Source organism: Nanorana parkeri, unplaced genomic scaffold (genome assembly GCF_000935625.1).
Source record: "Nanorana parkeri isolate BGI_ZX_2015 unplaced genomic scaffold, ASM93562v1 scaffold153, whole genome shotgun sequence".
NCBI classification, from domain to species: Eukaryota; Metazoa; Chordata; class Amphibia; order Anura; family Dicroglossidae; genus Nanorana; species Nanorana parkeri.
Genome location: NW_017306421.1, coordinates 1,020,367 through 1,035,692, shown reverse-complemented (window position 1 = coordinate 1,035,692; position 15,326 = coordinate 1,020,367). Strand labels below are relative to the sequence as shown.

The following is a 15,326-nucleotide window of genomic DNA, read 5'->3' as shown; positions in this document are numbered from 1 at the left end:
TGCCGTTTAAAGTTACACTAAAATTATGATTCTGGTAAAAAACAAAAAAAAGATTTATTTATTTTTAAATGTGCCTTTTCTTGTTATGAGACACTAAACAAAACCCCAAAATTAATGAAAACGAAAAAAAATTAACAAAAGAAAAAAAAAAAGCAACAGAAAATATGTAACTAAAGGGAGAAGAGGGGGGAAGAGCGTTAAATATGGCTAAATAGAGTTAGCTAAGGGTTAATAAGGGGTTAAATAGGAATACATGTTATGATGTCATATACAGATCGAATGATAGAAAATACAATAAAACAAAGTACTGTTACATTGTATTTACTCAATGACTAGCAGGCAATCTGCAAGTGTCATTTTACAAAGAAGTGGCTGCATGTTGACAGTCGCTCCTGCAGGGTTATACAAATTACCAGCTGTCATTTTAACAGCCAGTAATTGCCAATAGCAGCAGTGGGAGCAGCGATGGGAGAGAGGAGCTCATGTTTTTTTTTTAAATATCTTTTACGTTGAAAATCCTCAAGTACTTACAGTTAAAGCAGAAAGCAGCCTGGGGCAACAGCTTAGTTTTGTTTAAAACTGGACAGAAGGGTTGTATCAGGCATTTGCTTTCTGGTTTTCTAGATATATTTAGGCAAAATCAACTAGACTGCACTCTGACACTTACCGGCACTCCGATCCCAGGTGCATCAAGGATACAGAAATCATCAGTGTCTGTCAACTCACTATCTCCACTTGTGTCTGAACTTGCAAGACTTTCCTGTGAAACCCGTGAATCAGGGGGTGGAGGAGATGGGGTGGTGGTCTCATTTCTGTTTCCTAATGTTGCTTCCTCAGGGAAGAGGTATACAGACACTGGGGACTTTTGACGGAAAAGAGGTTCACCTTTAACAATAAATGAACATATATTATATATCTGACACACAAGATATATGCATCTGACACCTAAATCCATATACACAGCACAGAAACTGCATCTGGTTGTAACATACCGGATTCTGAGTGCTCTCTGCTACTCCTTCCTGTATCTATAAGAGCATCAGTTAAGTCTCCCTGGTTGATTTGAGCAGTCTCGGCAGGCAAACATGGAGGTAGTGAAGATGGACCTTCTGGAGGCTGAAACACAGAAAAATATGTCTGGATATATAGATATATATGAAAAAAAGTAGCAGCCAAACAGTAATCTGCTACAGTTGTAAGACTAACAGGCAAGATATGTACAAGTAGTAAACTTTTTATACAGGCAAAGCAAATGTTCAAACAGAAATGTTGTCCATCAAAGTGAAAATGTGGCAACACCGAGAAACTGCAATCAGGCAGGGCTTCTGTGTGGAACACCCTGAGATCGGTGTAAAGGCCAGGTCTATGGTGTTAAGCGCTGCTGCTAAGACACCAAGTGGGACTAAAAGAGACCAAGTGTTAGGACACACACATGTATGTCAAGGTCGGTTTGTGCCAAAGAACAGGCACCTTTCCAGTTGGAAGCGGAATCTGAACAGGGGCTAGAAACCAATATGCCGCATAGAATGCAGTGTGTCTTTCCAGCACAAAAATCTAACACTCTCCAAAAGAAGATACTGTTGATCAAATTACCAACATTGTAATTCATTATGAAAAATATGCACAAAGTCGCATGTATCCAAAAAGCTGAAAATCATAAAGCCAGAACTAAAATGAACAACCTTACATAAACAAGCACAGGTCACAATCTATGTTTAATCCGTTTGGATAAAGAGACGCCAATTTGCTAATCCACCAGATCTCCCATTTCTTGAGGGATACAATTCTTTCCCCTCCTCTTTTCTTTCTTGGAACGTCATCCAGCACCATAAATCATAGATCAGTCCAAGATGTCCACACTCCATAAAATCTTTAGACACTGGAAGGCTTGGTTTTTTTACATTTTTTTGTGCTTTGTTGCGCAATCAAGTCCGTTACCTTCTGAGTTGTCTCCACCACATTAATTCATTTGTAGCGACAGCTCGATTGGATCAACAGTATCTTCTGGAAAGAGCTCTATTTTTGAGCTGGAAAGACATAGTGGACTATTACCCTGTGATGTGTTCAGTTAGATGGACTGGAATCATCCATGCAAAGTATTATTTAGATCAGGGGTGGGCAAATTAATATGGAATTCAGGAGCTAGTCTGGCCAATCCAGGAGCCAGCAGAATTTATTTTAGGAGCCAGCTCCATTATCAACAACTAGAGAAATTCTCAACAATGAGGTGCCAGCTGTAATCTTTAAGGAACATTGGCTACTGATTTACATTCTTGCAGTTTGAATATATACTTGGGTATTATGGATGAAATTAGTTTACGATGTGTTGGCAGTGATGATGAGGAGGTACCTGCAGTGCGCTCCACGGCCAACTGTCTCAGATTTGCCAGCTGGATCGGGGATGCAGTGTTTTCACACACTTCCAGAGCTGCGGCACTGGCAGCCCAAAGCAGCAGGCGGCACAGAATGAGCAGCCCCCAGCTATGGGTCTCGGAGGGAGTAGCTCCTACACACATACTCCCTGCTTATTACCACTGGAATGGATACATGGCAAACCTGACTCTCAGCACCTTTGTATGCTCAGCCAGGTGAAGCATCTGCCAGGCTCCCTGCTGCACAGGTCCTGGGCTCTCAGGAGGGTTGTGTTTGTATGTTTTACCTGCCAAATAATTTGTATTTCTGTCCATTCAGTTATGATATTTACACAGCTTTGCTACACAGCACAGCCCTGTCTGGCAGAGGAGGAGACCTGATCTTCTTGTCTACTGTTCAGTAACACTAACTGGTCTCCTCCCCAAAACCACCCTGTGACTGGACAGTGAAATGAGAAGAAGCAGGCTCAACTCTGTCACTTTTTTTCTTTCCACTGCAAAACAAATGACTGGTTCTTTGTGCTGCTTCTCCCTCCCCCAGTCTGATCCTGGCTGTACAAGCACTGCAATTGGCTAATACTAAGTCAAATACAGGTACTTACACTGCTTGTGTTTAAAAAAATACATTAAATTATTATAGAACTGCAGTAAAATGTACCTTTTTATCTGCCTGGAGTTCAGGTTTAATGAAGAAGCAAGGCGTGGGAGGTACTTTGCTTTATAATATAGTAAATGGTGTAAATATGTTTTTACTGGCTCTTTAAAACTGGAAACACAATTTCCCTAAGCCTCTTAGTTAAGGTCACACATTGTCAGTTATTCCGTTTATCAGGAATTTCCTCCACAAGTGAAAAAGATCAACCTCCCTTTTCCATCCCAGAGGGACCTTTTTATTTTCCCAACATTTCATTCTGCTCTCTCTTGATCAAAATCTGAATCAGAGGAAGTCCTGCTACCTAAAAAAAAAAAAATCAGGAAGAAGCTCAAAACATGTGATTTACCATTTAAGAATGCCAGAGGACACAAAGGAGGTATATTGAAGCCATAAAAATGAATATAGTTGAAATGTATTAAACAATCAGTTCCCTCTAATTACACACAATGAGGAACACTAAGTAGCTTGCTTCACTTCGGTCCCAAGCATGCACCATTTCCCCTTTGTAACATCTCTGTTACTGTGTCACTGTCTGCACCGCTTCCCTGAACTTCCACTTGGAAAGTGCGTACTGTGCACATTACAGAATAATCACAGTGCCAGACCCGGAAAAAGTCAGTCAAGTGCTGGTGGTGTGGTTGAGGAGATAGGCATACATAATGGCTAATGGCCTGCGTGCAGATTTCACAGCCAAATATGGAGAACATCCATTTTATATTTGTTAAAAAATGTCTGCTTACTATTTTAGTTGCGCTTTCTGAAAGAAAAGTTTTTAACCCCGTCTGTACTGTGCTGGCAGATCTCATTATCAGTTTTAAACTAGATTTGAACACTGTCTGTCCTAACAAAGGGTTAACGATCTAAAAGCATTGTATTTTAATGAGGGAGAAACTCAGAGCATCCATTGTCTTTTTATGGGGACAGCCAGGGTTTTCTGTCACCTTGAAACTGTACAGAGAAGCTTGCAGACTGACCAAGGGCCTGCTCCACAGAGACAACTATAAGGTAGAAATGTTTTCTTTAAAAAAATATATATATTTTTAGGTATGTTGTGTGTATGCACCGATACAGGTTTTTCTGTATCGAGTACCGATATTTTTTTTGGGACCTGCTGATACTGAAAGTCACATTAAGAAAGTCAGGCAGCGTGTAATGACTCGCCACCTGGCTTCCTGATAAGCAGGGAAGCTATCGCCGTGCACCAGCTTTCTGGACAGTCAGGAAGCCAGCGCCATGTAATGACTCATTGCACAGCTTTCTGATTGGTCGAGAAGCTGGCCAATCAGGAAGCCGGGCAGCGTGTAATGACTTGCTGCCTGGCTTCCAGATACCAGAAGCTATCGAGCTAGGCATCGGAGCATTTGGGCAAGTAAGAGTACTTGCCCAAATACTCGGCATCGGCACCGATACTGATACTAGTATGCCTAGTTGTGTGAATGGGAATACATAAAATATAATGGTGTTTTCTCAAATCTGACTGCAAAAGTGGAAATACACTGTAAGGAAAGATGGTGTTTATGCTAGTTCCGAAACCTTTGAGATTCTTTCCTCCTGCTTATTTGGCATTTGTGGTCATACAAATATCTTACAAATTGGCACTTGATATAAACCCCCTGTAATGATTTCTAAAATCAGACTGTTAGGAGACCCTTCCTTCACTGTGTGCAAGGTTTAGAATATACTGCACAAGAGCCATATAGGCAAAAACTGACCATAAAAACAGAGCCATGAAAAGCCAGTGCAGGATTCCAGCACACCAGATCAATATTTTTCCTGAGCTCCTTTCCCTGTACAATATCTGTTACCACAACTGTTAATTCACATCAAAATTGCTTGATATAAATTTGTATGTAACAAGTGGAAATCAAACTGGTACATAAAGCTTTGGATGCACTTAGGCGGCCAACCCCAAGATTGCTGCCACTTGAATGATTAGATATACCTATAACTGACACCACATTCTTTTTAAATACCAGTTTATCACTTGCATCATTTGTGTTAATTTTTTTCCAGTGGGTTTTAGTAGAATCCAGGGGAGCAGCTGAGGGCTTCTGCATTTACAAGCCTGTAAACCAGCATCTGGCCCTGCCCCCTGCTTTCTGGATTAACAGCTGTGCCTCTGCTGCTTAAAACCTCTCACTGTGAGTTGCAGGGTCTGGGAGGATTGCTTGGGGTACAAATGAAGGAGACTCCAGGTCTCTTAGGACAAGGAAAGGACATTTGTTTGTTTTACTTTATGAATTTGGGGCCTGTCATACAGGAGGCTAGTAAACTAAAAAATAAAGAAACTCATAGGGTAGCTCACTTCCCTTCACAGACTGTGTATGCCTCTGCAGCCTTTCTCATCTCCCCACACTCTTATGTACCAAGTGTGAGTTTAGCGACTGACAGGGGTGGAGAGCTGTATAGAGACATACAAGGGTCACTAATAAGTAGGGATGCACCGGCTTTTCGGTATTGAGTACCGATAATTTTGTATTCAATACTCGCCGATACCGGATACCCATACTGGAAGTCCCATTAAGGACCTGATTGGCCAGAAAGCTGGCTCCATGCTCCTCCTCTGGGTTAATGGCGAGGGACCATTAATCCGGCTTTCTGGCCAATCAGGAAGCTGGGCGCCATGTAATGACTCGCCGCCTGGCTTCCTGACTGGCTTTCTGACCAATCAGGAATCTAGGCGACAAGTCATTACACGCTGCCCGGCTGAGGAAGCATGGAGCCGGCTTCCCGGCCAATCAGGAGGCCGGGCAGCGTGTAATGACTCGCTGCCCGGCTTCCTGATACCGGAAGATCGGGTTTTGGGCTAGGCATCGGAGCATTTGAGCTAGTACGAGTACTCACCTAAATACTCGGTATCAGCACCGATGCCAATACTAGTATCGGTGCATCCCTACTGATAAGTAAAATGCCTATTTCTGGAAATAATAATCCAAACTACCATGAATGCAAAATATAGTATGGATACCATAAAATGTAGACTTTACCATCTATGCCCAATATTAAAGAAAGAATAGAGAATATTAACATTTCTCTTTAAAATTAGTGATTCTATGAAAGGTTTTTACGTTTTATTATAGATCCTGCTTCAGCTATCCAGGCAGCTATATGTCTTAGAAACTTAGAGGATGAATACACTGCAGTCACTGTCCACATGCATTAGACGGTGTGTAAAATTATAGCACTCAATATATCATTTCCACTACCGCACTGTGTCATCTCTGAATGTGAGATGTTGCTTGTTAAAAGTAATTGTAAGCAATGGCTGACAGACGATTTGCAGCTAGTTATTATTCTCAGGCCTTCCCTTGTGGTACAGACAGGAATAAAACCACTTGGCAGAGCAAAAGAATTTTAAATGAAGACAGGTGTTTGAGATTTTACTACCATGACATCACCATGAAACACTGATCATTCCCAGTACGGATTATAATTGTATGACATCATCAAAAGTCAGTGATTATTTCCAGTAGCAAAAAAATTAAAGATCTGCCTTTTAAGAATCACAATACCTGCACCCTATTGGCATTGATTATCGACAAAGGTCAAAGACTACGCCTATCAATGCCACAGCTAGCTTCAATAAAGAACCCCATATCCTATAAACTTAATTCACAAATATATCTTTTTATATATTCCACACAGTATCTTGGATTTATATAAATTTGCCATGGGGTGGAGTGAATGCTGTCCAAATAGAATGACAATGGTTAAAGTGTCTCCTGCAATAACTGGGTGATGCATTGCTACATTTCTCTGCTGTTCATTTAAAACTAAATTATCCTGAAACATATTACAAAGACAAAAAGTTACAAATTAGAGCTGAACTTCAGGCAGAGGCATATTACCTTTAAAGGAGAACTATGGGGTTAGGGCTTTTCCCCATAGTTCTCCTTAGGGTAACGGGAGGACACAAACTAGCGTCCTCCCATCACCCTAAGCTCAGTATACCGCGAGCTACAGCTCGCGGTATACTGAGACACCGCAGTTGAAGCGGACCCCGACAATTATGTTTGAAAACGCCCAGCTGCGTGAGTGACAGCTGGCTCTGCCTATCTAGAGGCTGAGTCAGCTGTACCCGCCCCCTGCCCCGTCCGTTCCGCCAGACAGCGCTGGAGGATCGGAGCAGGGAGGGGGGAATCCAGTCCTTCCCCGGTCACGGCAGAGAGCCGTGACAGGATAGAGAAGTGAGTGAACACCGGTATGTGTTCGCTCACCTCCCGATCTACTGAGCCGACCTGTGACAGTCTCATTGTCACAGGTCGGCTAGAACTATGAGGTGAGTGAAAAGCACTCGCCTCATAGTTCTCCTTTAAAGTACACCTTGTCTGAGAAAGAGATGGGAGCTGCCATTGCTGCCCTTCCCTTAAATATGTTAATTCCTGGGTAGTCACGCTGAGCCTCTGACTTCAGTACTTTTATTGTCACTGACCTGGAACAAGTATGCAAAGCAGGAAAGTTGGAGAAATGTCAGAAGCCTTTTTCTGAAAACTTTTTCCTGGTCATTGACCCAAAGTATTGAAGCCGCAGTGTCAGCTTGACAGTCAGGCAGCTAGCAGTTGTAGAATGAGATCTAGCAATGGAAGGCTTCTCGTCTGCCAAGAAAGGTTTTCTTTAAAGGAGAAGTATGAGGCGAGTGAAAATCACTCATCCTCATAGTTCGAGTGGGTGTGTGACAATGAAACTGTCACACATCTGCTCAATAGATTTAGAAGCGAGCGAACACATACCGTCGCTCGCTCACTTCTCGATAATCTCCCTGCAGAGAGTCATTGCAACTCTCAGTCACGCCTCCCTGCAGGGATTTTTCCCCTCCCCACTCCGATCCTCCAGCGCTATATATCACAGAAATCACTGCGCTGGGAATGCGTGCCTAACTACCTGATTAGACCAGCCGCAACAATGTGTATAGGTGAACAAATGTAAAGCAAATATGTTGCGCTCGGTCTATGTGAACCAACTGCACACTAAAGTGTTAATAAACAAATCTGTGTAAAAATTACAACAATCCGTGTGAAAAAATTGATTCAAGTGGATTATTTACATATGACTAAAAGGTTCAACACACAAACATAATAAGAATAATAAAAATCAACACTGGAACCTTCAGAATTAGAATCAAAAATTGAATCAATTTTTTCACACGGATTGTTGTAATTTTTACACAGATTTGTTTATTAACACTTTAGTGTGCAGTTGGTTCACATAGACCGAGCGCAACATATTTGCTTTACATTTGATCCTCCAGCGCTGACTGGAGGAATGGACAGGGTGTGGAGGAGGGTACAGCTGGCTCTGCCTCTAGATAGGTAGAGCAAGCTGTCACTCACGCAGCTGGGTGGATCTCGACAGTAATGTCCGGATCCGTCCCGGCTGCGGCGGTCTCAGTATAACGCGAGCTATAGCTCACTATATGCTGAGCTTTGGGTCATGGGAGGATACTAGTTTATGTCCTCCCATGACCCTTAGGGAAAAAACACTTACCCCATAGTTCTCTTTTAACTTCACTTGTTGATCCTGCCAATAACACACTTCCTGTCTTAGGATAACAACGTTCACTCACTGTTCTGCAATGTACGCATAAAGGAGCAGCAAAGTCATCCTAGTACATGAATAAGAACTACAGAACACCTGCTGCCCTCACCTCAATAACATAGGAGGAGACGTTTAGTAGTTCACAGAGAGCTGGGAACAATGCTTTTTGATAACAGAGCACAGAAAGTCATCAGCCTGCTATATTTCTGGCAGGATCAAAATATATTGTTTTGCAATTATCAAACACATTTAAAACACTTTCAATGGTGCATATAACAGACCAATAGGAAACTAGTAACAGAAGATCATTGTTAGGTTTTACATACACTGTAACTGACCAAAAGGGAACAAGTAAGAAAAGTTCAGTTTGTCATTCACTAAGTCAAACAACAGCTTCCAAGTTATGCACATGCTGGAATTTGGACTGCACAAGCCCTGGGTCAATTCATTTTTGTTCTAAGGGCTTGTTCACACCATAAACAGTGCATTTCAGAGCGGTGAGCTGCTGGAACGCACTGCACCGCATCCCGGCCGGCTTCCTGCATTCAGGGGTGGGAGTGGGCGTGGTGGTGCATTGAAGTCAATGGCACCGCAGACACGCCCCCCCGCCTGCAGTGTGATCGCCCACACCAGAACGCGTGGCAAAACAATGCCTGTGTTCCGGTCTAGGGCGATCTATCAGCACTATTTTTTCAGATCACACTGGATGGGAATGCAGGCACTGATGTGCCACATGTTTGGTGCAGGTGATTGCACTGCGGGCTGGAGGCGTGGTCCCCTCCCGCCCCTGAATGCAGAAAGCCGGTCGGGATGCGATACAGTGCGTTCCAGCAGCTGACCGCTCTGGTACGCACTGTTTATGGTGTAGCCCTTAAAACACATGAACAGTTTACTGAACAGAAGTTAACGTGAATGAAATGCACCAAAACAGATGATCCAGCATTCAACACAAAGTACACACTTCACAGTATGCCAAACATGCAATCACAGTAGAGAAAATGAAAAGCATTACAGCTCACTGAACCAACATTCACAATAGAGATTAATTATAAATACACTGACCCAGAGCAAACACAAATAACTCCAAAGCAAATACAATGAAAATACAGTCAAACATTAGTATACACGTATCCCAACTTCATTATTTGATCAAGCCTTTACCAACACACAAGAAGGTCTGACCATTAAACATGACCAGTGAGCTATAAAGAGTACAACAAACTGGACGTTTAGAGCTCAGAGATCCTGTATTGTAAGCCAGCATAGGAAATGTGCCCAAAAAATGCTTGCATTAAGAGATGTGGTCATCACACAACTAAGGGCTTGTTCATAGTTACATAGTATTTGGGGTTGAATAAAGACATTAGTCCATCAAGTCCAACCTATTAGGATCTCATTCTAGGAGTACCCGTACCCCTGTATATTACGGTCCCTTAAGAAATCGTCCAAAAGTTTCTTGAACAATTCCACATTATTTGCTGAAATCACCGCCTGTGGCAGTGAGTTCCAGACCCTAACTGATCTTACTGTGAAGAACCCCCTTCGCCCCTTGTGCTGGAATTTTTTTTCCATCAATTTTAGGTGATGGCCTCTAGTTTTTGTAACGGAGTTAATTTTAAACAGTTTATCGCTAATGTTGCTACCACCATTAAACATTTTGTACATGGAAATCATATCCCCCCTTAATCTCCTCACCTCTAATGTGAACATGTTTAAATTTAGTAGCCTCGTCTCGTAGCTCTGGTCCTCCATACCCCTAATTAGTTTGGTTGCCCTTCGCTGGACTTTTTCCAACTCAAGGACATCTTTTCTTAGTACTGGTGACCAGAACTGGACCGCGTACTCCAGATGAGGTCGAACCAATGATCTATAAAGTGGCAAAATTATAGACTTGTCCCTGCAATACATCCCCTTTTTAATACAGGACAAGACCCTGCTAGCTTTGTTTACAGCAGCCTGGCACTGCAAACTACCTTTCAGTTTGTGGTCTACAATGACCCCCAAATCCTTCTCCATTAAAGGATCACACCATGTCTTTTCAGCTTCACTTTTCTGCACACCACTGTATATGTATGGGGTAGACACTGTGCCCCATTTACACCATACACGTGCGGTGGTGTGCAGAAAAATGCAGCTCAATCAACATGGTGTAAACATGCGCCGTTGGGTTTGGTAACCAAAAACAGGTTGGAGTAAAAACCTTAAAGATGTTCTGCCAAAGGAACAGAAATAACACCACCAGGATCCAACAGACAGAAAATAGGTTTGCCCGATACTGCAGAGACATGGGGTGCCGGGAACGCAAAGAACCGAGGAGGATGAAGATGAAAGTATATTCTGAAATTTGAGTTTCCCACGTCTCCGCAAATTCTATCAGGCGTCCCCCCACCAAATACAGAAGAGACAGGAGAAGATCTTCATGCTAGGGCAGGCTTTTTACTTGCCAAAAATGTCTTGCACAGTTGACAATCACTATCGCCTGCAAAGTCCATGGCCTAAGATGAGCCACTACTATTATTGTTAGTAGCACATTAAAGCATATTAGTAGCACACACTCCAATTTCCAAAACATATCTTGAAAAGACAATGATCTATTGTTATCTGACTGTGCAGCAATGCTCTGTACAATAGTTATCGTTGGTATAAACCAACCAATTTCCTACTAAAATGCAAAAGCAGAAACATAGATGGATCTTTGTTTGTTGCTATAGAAACACATCTCTTACAGTTTTAACAAATAAATCTCTTTAACAGGGTTTTCTACTTTGACAACACATTCATCCAAACATTTTAAACATCCTAACAGTTAAAAGATAAGGATGCCATTTCTTAAAGGGTTTAAATTCTCATGAGTTCTGAGCCTGCTTACATTTACCTTCCCAAGTTCAAGTGTTTATGTTGGCGTCAGGCCAGTAGTCTAAACGCAGAACACCATGGGGGGAATTTATCAAAACTGGAGCAGACAAAATTTGGAGCAGCTGTGCATGGCAGCCAATCAGCTTCTCCCTTGTTTGTCCAGTTAAGATTTGAGCATGAAAGAGAGAAGCTGATTGGTTGCCATGCACAGCTGCTCCAGTATTTGTCTGCTCCAGTTTTGATAAATCCCCTTCCATGCATCTTGGCACTGACCTCCCCTTGTATCTTGGAAGCCTGAACAGCTTCTCCCAAAAACATATTTTTTTTACAGTTTGATGTCTCACCGACCAGTAATTTCTGTTCAATAAATTTTTTATTGGGATTTCCAAACACTGACCAGGATTTTAATGAGGGGAGTGACTTATTGCTTTGGATCATCACATTGTGCCATGATGACAGGTGATGACATGGTACAAAATTATCCAGGCTGGGTCCCAAGGGGTGTGACAACAAATAGGCCCCTATCACATTATCCATTTACATTTTTTTCTCCATATTCTTTTTATAGAGTGCTGAAAGGCGGTTGTATCCACATTTAGAAGATTTCTATTTGCCTCCCGTTCTGGTGTCACCATGAGAAGAGTGCAAATAAAGTAGTACAGGATTAAAACTAGGAAAAGGTTAAAGCATGCGTCATTGTTTGCTCTCTGATAAAATGGGGAGACTTCCTGTCCCAAGCTTTCGGAAGGGAGTTAAAATAAATCCAAAACAGGACACAGATAGATATTCGATTACCATTAGTGGTGTATATATGATTTTAGGGATTGAATGATCAACACTAAACATTTTATTTTACATGATGCCATTGGCATAGCTCACATAAAGTGATATTAGAGGGCTAGTACTTATGTGCTTAAATTTAAAGTCTCCCATAGCGCTGCTTTTCCACCACTAGTTACCCTCAGTCTTACAGGTAGAATGATGGCCAGCATCATACAACCCACTTCCTCTGAGCCCAGGCCATCATGGGCCAACCCCCAGCCCATGAACGGACAGTGAAGTTAAAGCAATACAGTTATGAGTTCATCTGTTTCACTCTGTTTCTCCTCCTATCAGCATGTCTAACTAGATAAATGTAAATGGATAATGTGATAGGGACCCATTTGTTGTCACACCCCTTGGGACCCAGCACATTAACTGAATGGTTCCTTGAACTGCTTCTTCCTCTTTCCACTTGGCATTGCTGTACAGGGACTGGAAGAGGTTGATGCCAAGTCAAATTCAGGCACTTACTCTGCTTGCATTTAAATAATAGATTTAATGACGGGTTAATAGTTACAGTGCTGCATAAATCGGGGTCTTTTATATCTGCTTTAACTGAAAAAAGATATAACATCTGTGCCAGAGCTGCAGCAGTTCACCGGTAATAGAAAGTAATTCCTCATACATAGAACAGAGAGCTGTAAATGTCAGAGTGTTTACAAAACTTAAATTATATGGCTAGAAAGGAAGTGTTTGGACTATTGGTGCCAAACACAGGAGGTTGTGGCCGCAAAACATCACAGTATGGAATTTGGGAGTTAGTGTACTCTTGATCCGGACACCTAACACACAGCTTGTTATTATCTAAGGTTACATGAGGTTCTGTTACTGCAACAGAACACAAAACAGGATAAAGGCTGAGATTAAATCGTGGACGGTACTAAACAGGTTAGGTCTCAAATGGAAACATTACATTAGGGATGTAGTGAAGAATGGTTTTACTTTCGTCTTCCTAAATTACACAGAGAAAACAAAATTGTCGGTTATACAGCATGTTTTGTGGATCAGTATTTAAAGACACAGAGCTAAGGGGATTTGATGCATCTGCCCTTGGACACGTTCAGTAAATGGAATAAACTGTTGCGTTTGGGGCTTAATTTAGGTTAGTGTTAGGTGGTCAGGGATTAGGTGCTTAGTTTAAATTTTTGTGTAACATTAGGGTTAGGTTTTTTTTTTTGGGGGGGGGACCCCGTTGATAACATTCAACATAGCAAAGAGCTGTACCTGCAAAAGAAAGGTAAGGATCTACACTGTTCTCTTGCAGGTACATTTCTTATGCCATTTTACATTCCACAACAGGGTCACTTAAAGGAATAAAGGTTAAGTGTTAAGACATAGGTTGAGTCAAATGTTTGGGTTCATTAGGGCACTATTTTAGGGTTTCGGTCAGTCTTTTTAAACCTTTGTGCTATGGAGGAATCCTTGAAAAGGTTTTAAAGTCTCAGGGAACCCCCACTAAAAAGTATATCTACAGCACATGGTACCTTTGTGTGATCAGTAGGTTGTAGAGAATTTAAATAAAATAATAAAACACACACAAACCCTTTATGACAAAATGATCTTCAGTAATAATTCTGAAATGAAATTACTAATAATTATGGTCAGAAAAGAAACACAGACAGTGCAAATTGTTACGACACCTTACACTGGTGGTCTGTGTAGGCAAGAGATCAATTTGCAAATGCTCTTTGAGGAGCCCCTAGCATTCTTTGGAAGAATCCCAGAGTTCCATGGAACCCTGTTTGGGAAAGGTTAGTTGAGGTTAAATGTTAAAAGGTCCAAGCAGGGTTCTGAGAGATTTGAGACCTTCATGTAGAAAACTAACAAACCTGAATCTAAAGTGAAGCAAGCTTGAAGGGGAACCTCGCACAAACTGGGGCAAATCAAACTAATACAAGATGATAAAATGCATAAGCAGCAATACAAGCGGCTGATGTCATATGAAAATCTTTAGGGGTTTGTCTTTTGTTTCACTTCATATAGGTCAGTTCCTATGGGTGTTCCTTGAGGAGAGAGGAATGGAAGATTTAACACTTGTCTACAGAGACCACCAATGTAATTTAATTGGCCACTACAATTTTAAATGTCTGTGTTTGGTACTGAAATTTTCATGTCCTTTTCTAGAAGCGTGTATGCCAACTATTTTCTTCCAGAATTTTGAAGGTTTAAGCAGATAATTAATATACTAAAAAAAAAAGTGGACTTGTCTTTTATAGCTCTGGACAAACATGGCGTACTTTCAAAAAAAAATAGCGAACACAGCTGCAAGGACTAGAACAAAAACAGGAAAAGAGAGATGATGTATTAGAAGTAATTTGGGTCACCACTATCATAGAGCCATACGAATCGTGCAAATTGTTTTGCAAAATCCACTGACATCACTTTATAGATGTGATGTATTTCAACAAAACATTGTTAAACAAAGCTAAAAGTACTTGAAAAACTGGTAACAACTGGTAAACTGAAAAAAAAAAAGCAAACTAACATAACTACCGTGGTGAACAAAATATATGAACATGCTAGATATATTATGCATTATAAATTGAATAGAAAAGCCATAAAAAGTTTTACCAAAAAGGTATATACAGCTATTGAATATCCATAAATAGCCCCCATAGTGTCTTAAGTGCTGAGTATACAGTTCAATATGTTATGGGTTTCTGAAACCTAGCATGAATGTTTTAGGCTCCATTCACACAGGAGTGATTGTCCGTGCGTATTCGGCCGTACAAATGTGCACGGAACCGCTCTAAACATAAAAAAACAATGCATTTTAATGTGCATTGATTAGACTTTTGCTGCGGTCCTGCAAAATAGTACAAGCACGATTTTATGGTGGATTCCGCACGGTTTTGTTCCACGCGGTTTTCCGTGTGAAAAACCACGCGGAAAATGCTGCCGCTATGTATGAACGGAGCCTTCGGAGGTTTCAGTGGAAGAAAAAAAATTGCAAACAATTTTTAGGCAGAAATTAATGCTACAGCATGTGGTGTACCGTTTTTACACCAAGTAAATTAACTAAGCCCACACGAAAAGATAACAGCTACTCATGCTTAGCTTCAATTTAAACGTGCCCCAAATGCAGG

At 41.4% G+C, this 15,326-nt stretch overlaps 1 protein-coding gene across 1 annotated transcript in view; it reads right to left on the bottom strand.

Moving 5' to 3' along the window:
• Window positions 1-15,326, bottom strand: part of ATG2A (autophagy related 2A) — a 100,438-nt gene that overhangs the window by 16,749 nt on the left and 68,363 nt on the right. The window contains exons 28-29 of the mRNA XM_018554315.1: window positions 973-1,116; window positions 668-862 (exon numbers count right to left, since the gene is read on the bottom strand). Coding sequence (XP_018409817.1) covers window positions 668-862; window positions 973-1,116 — 339 coding nt within the window. The remainder of the gene's footprint in view (window positions 1-667; window positions 863-972; window positions 1,117-15,326) is intronic.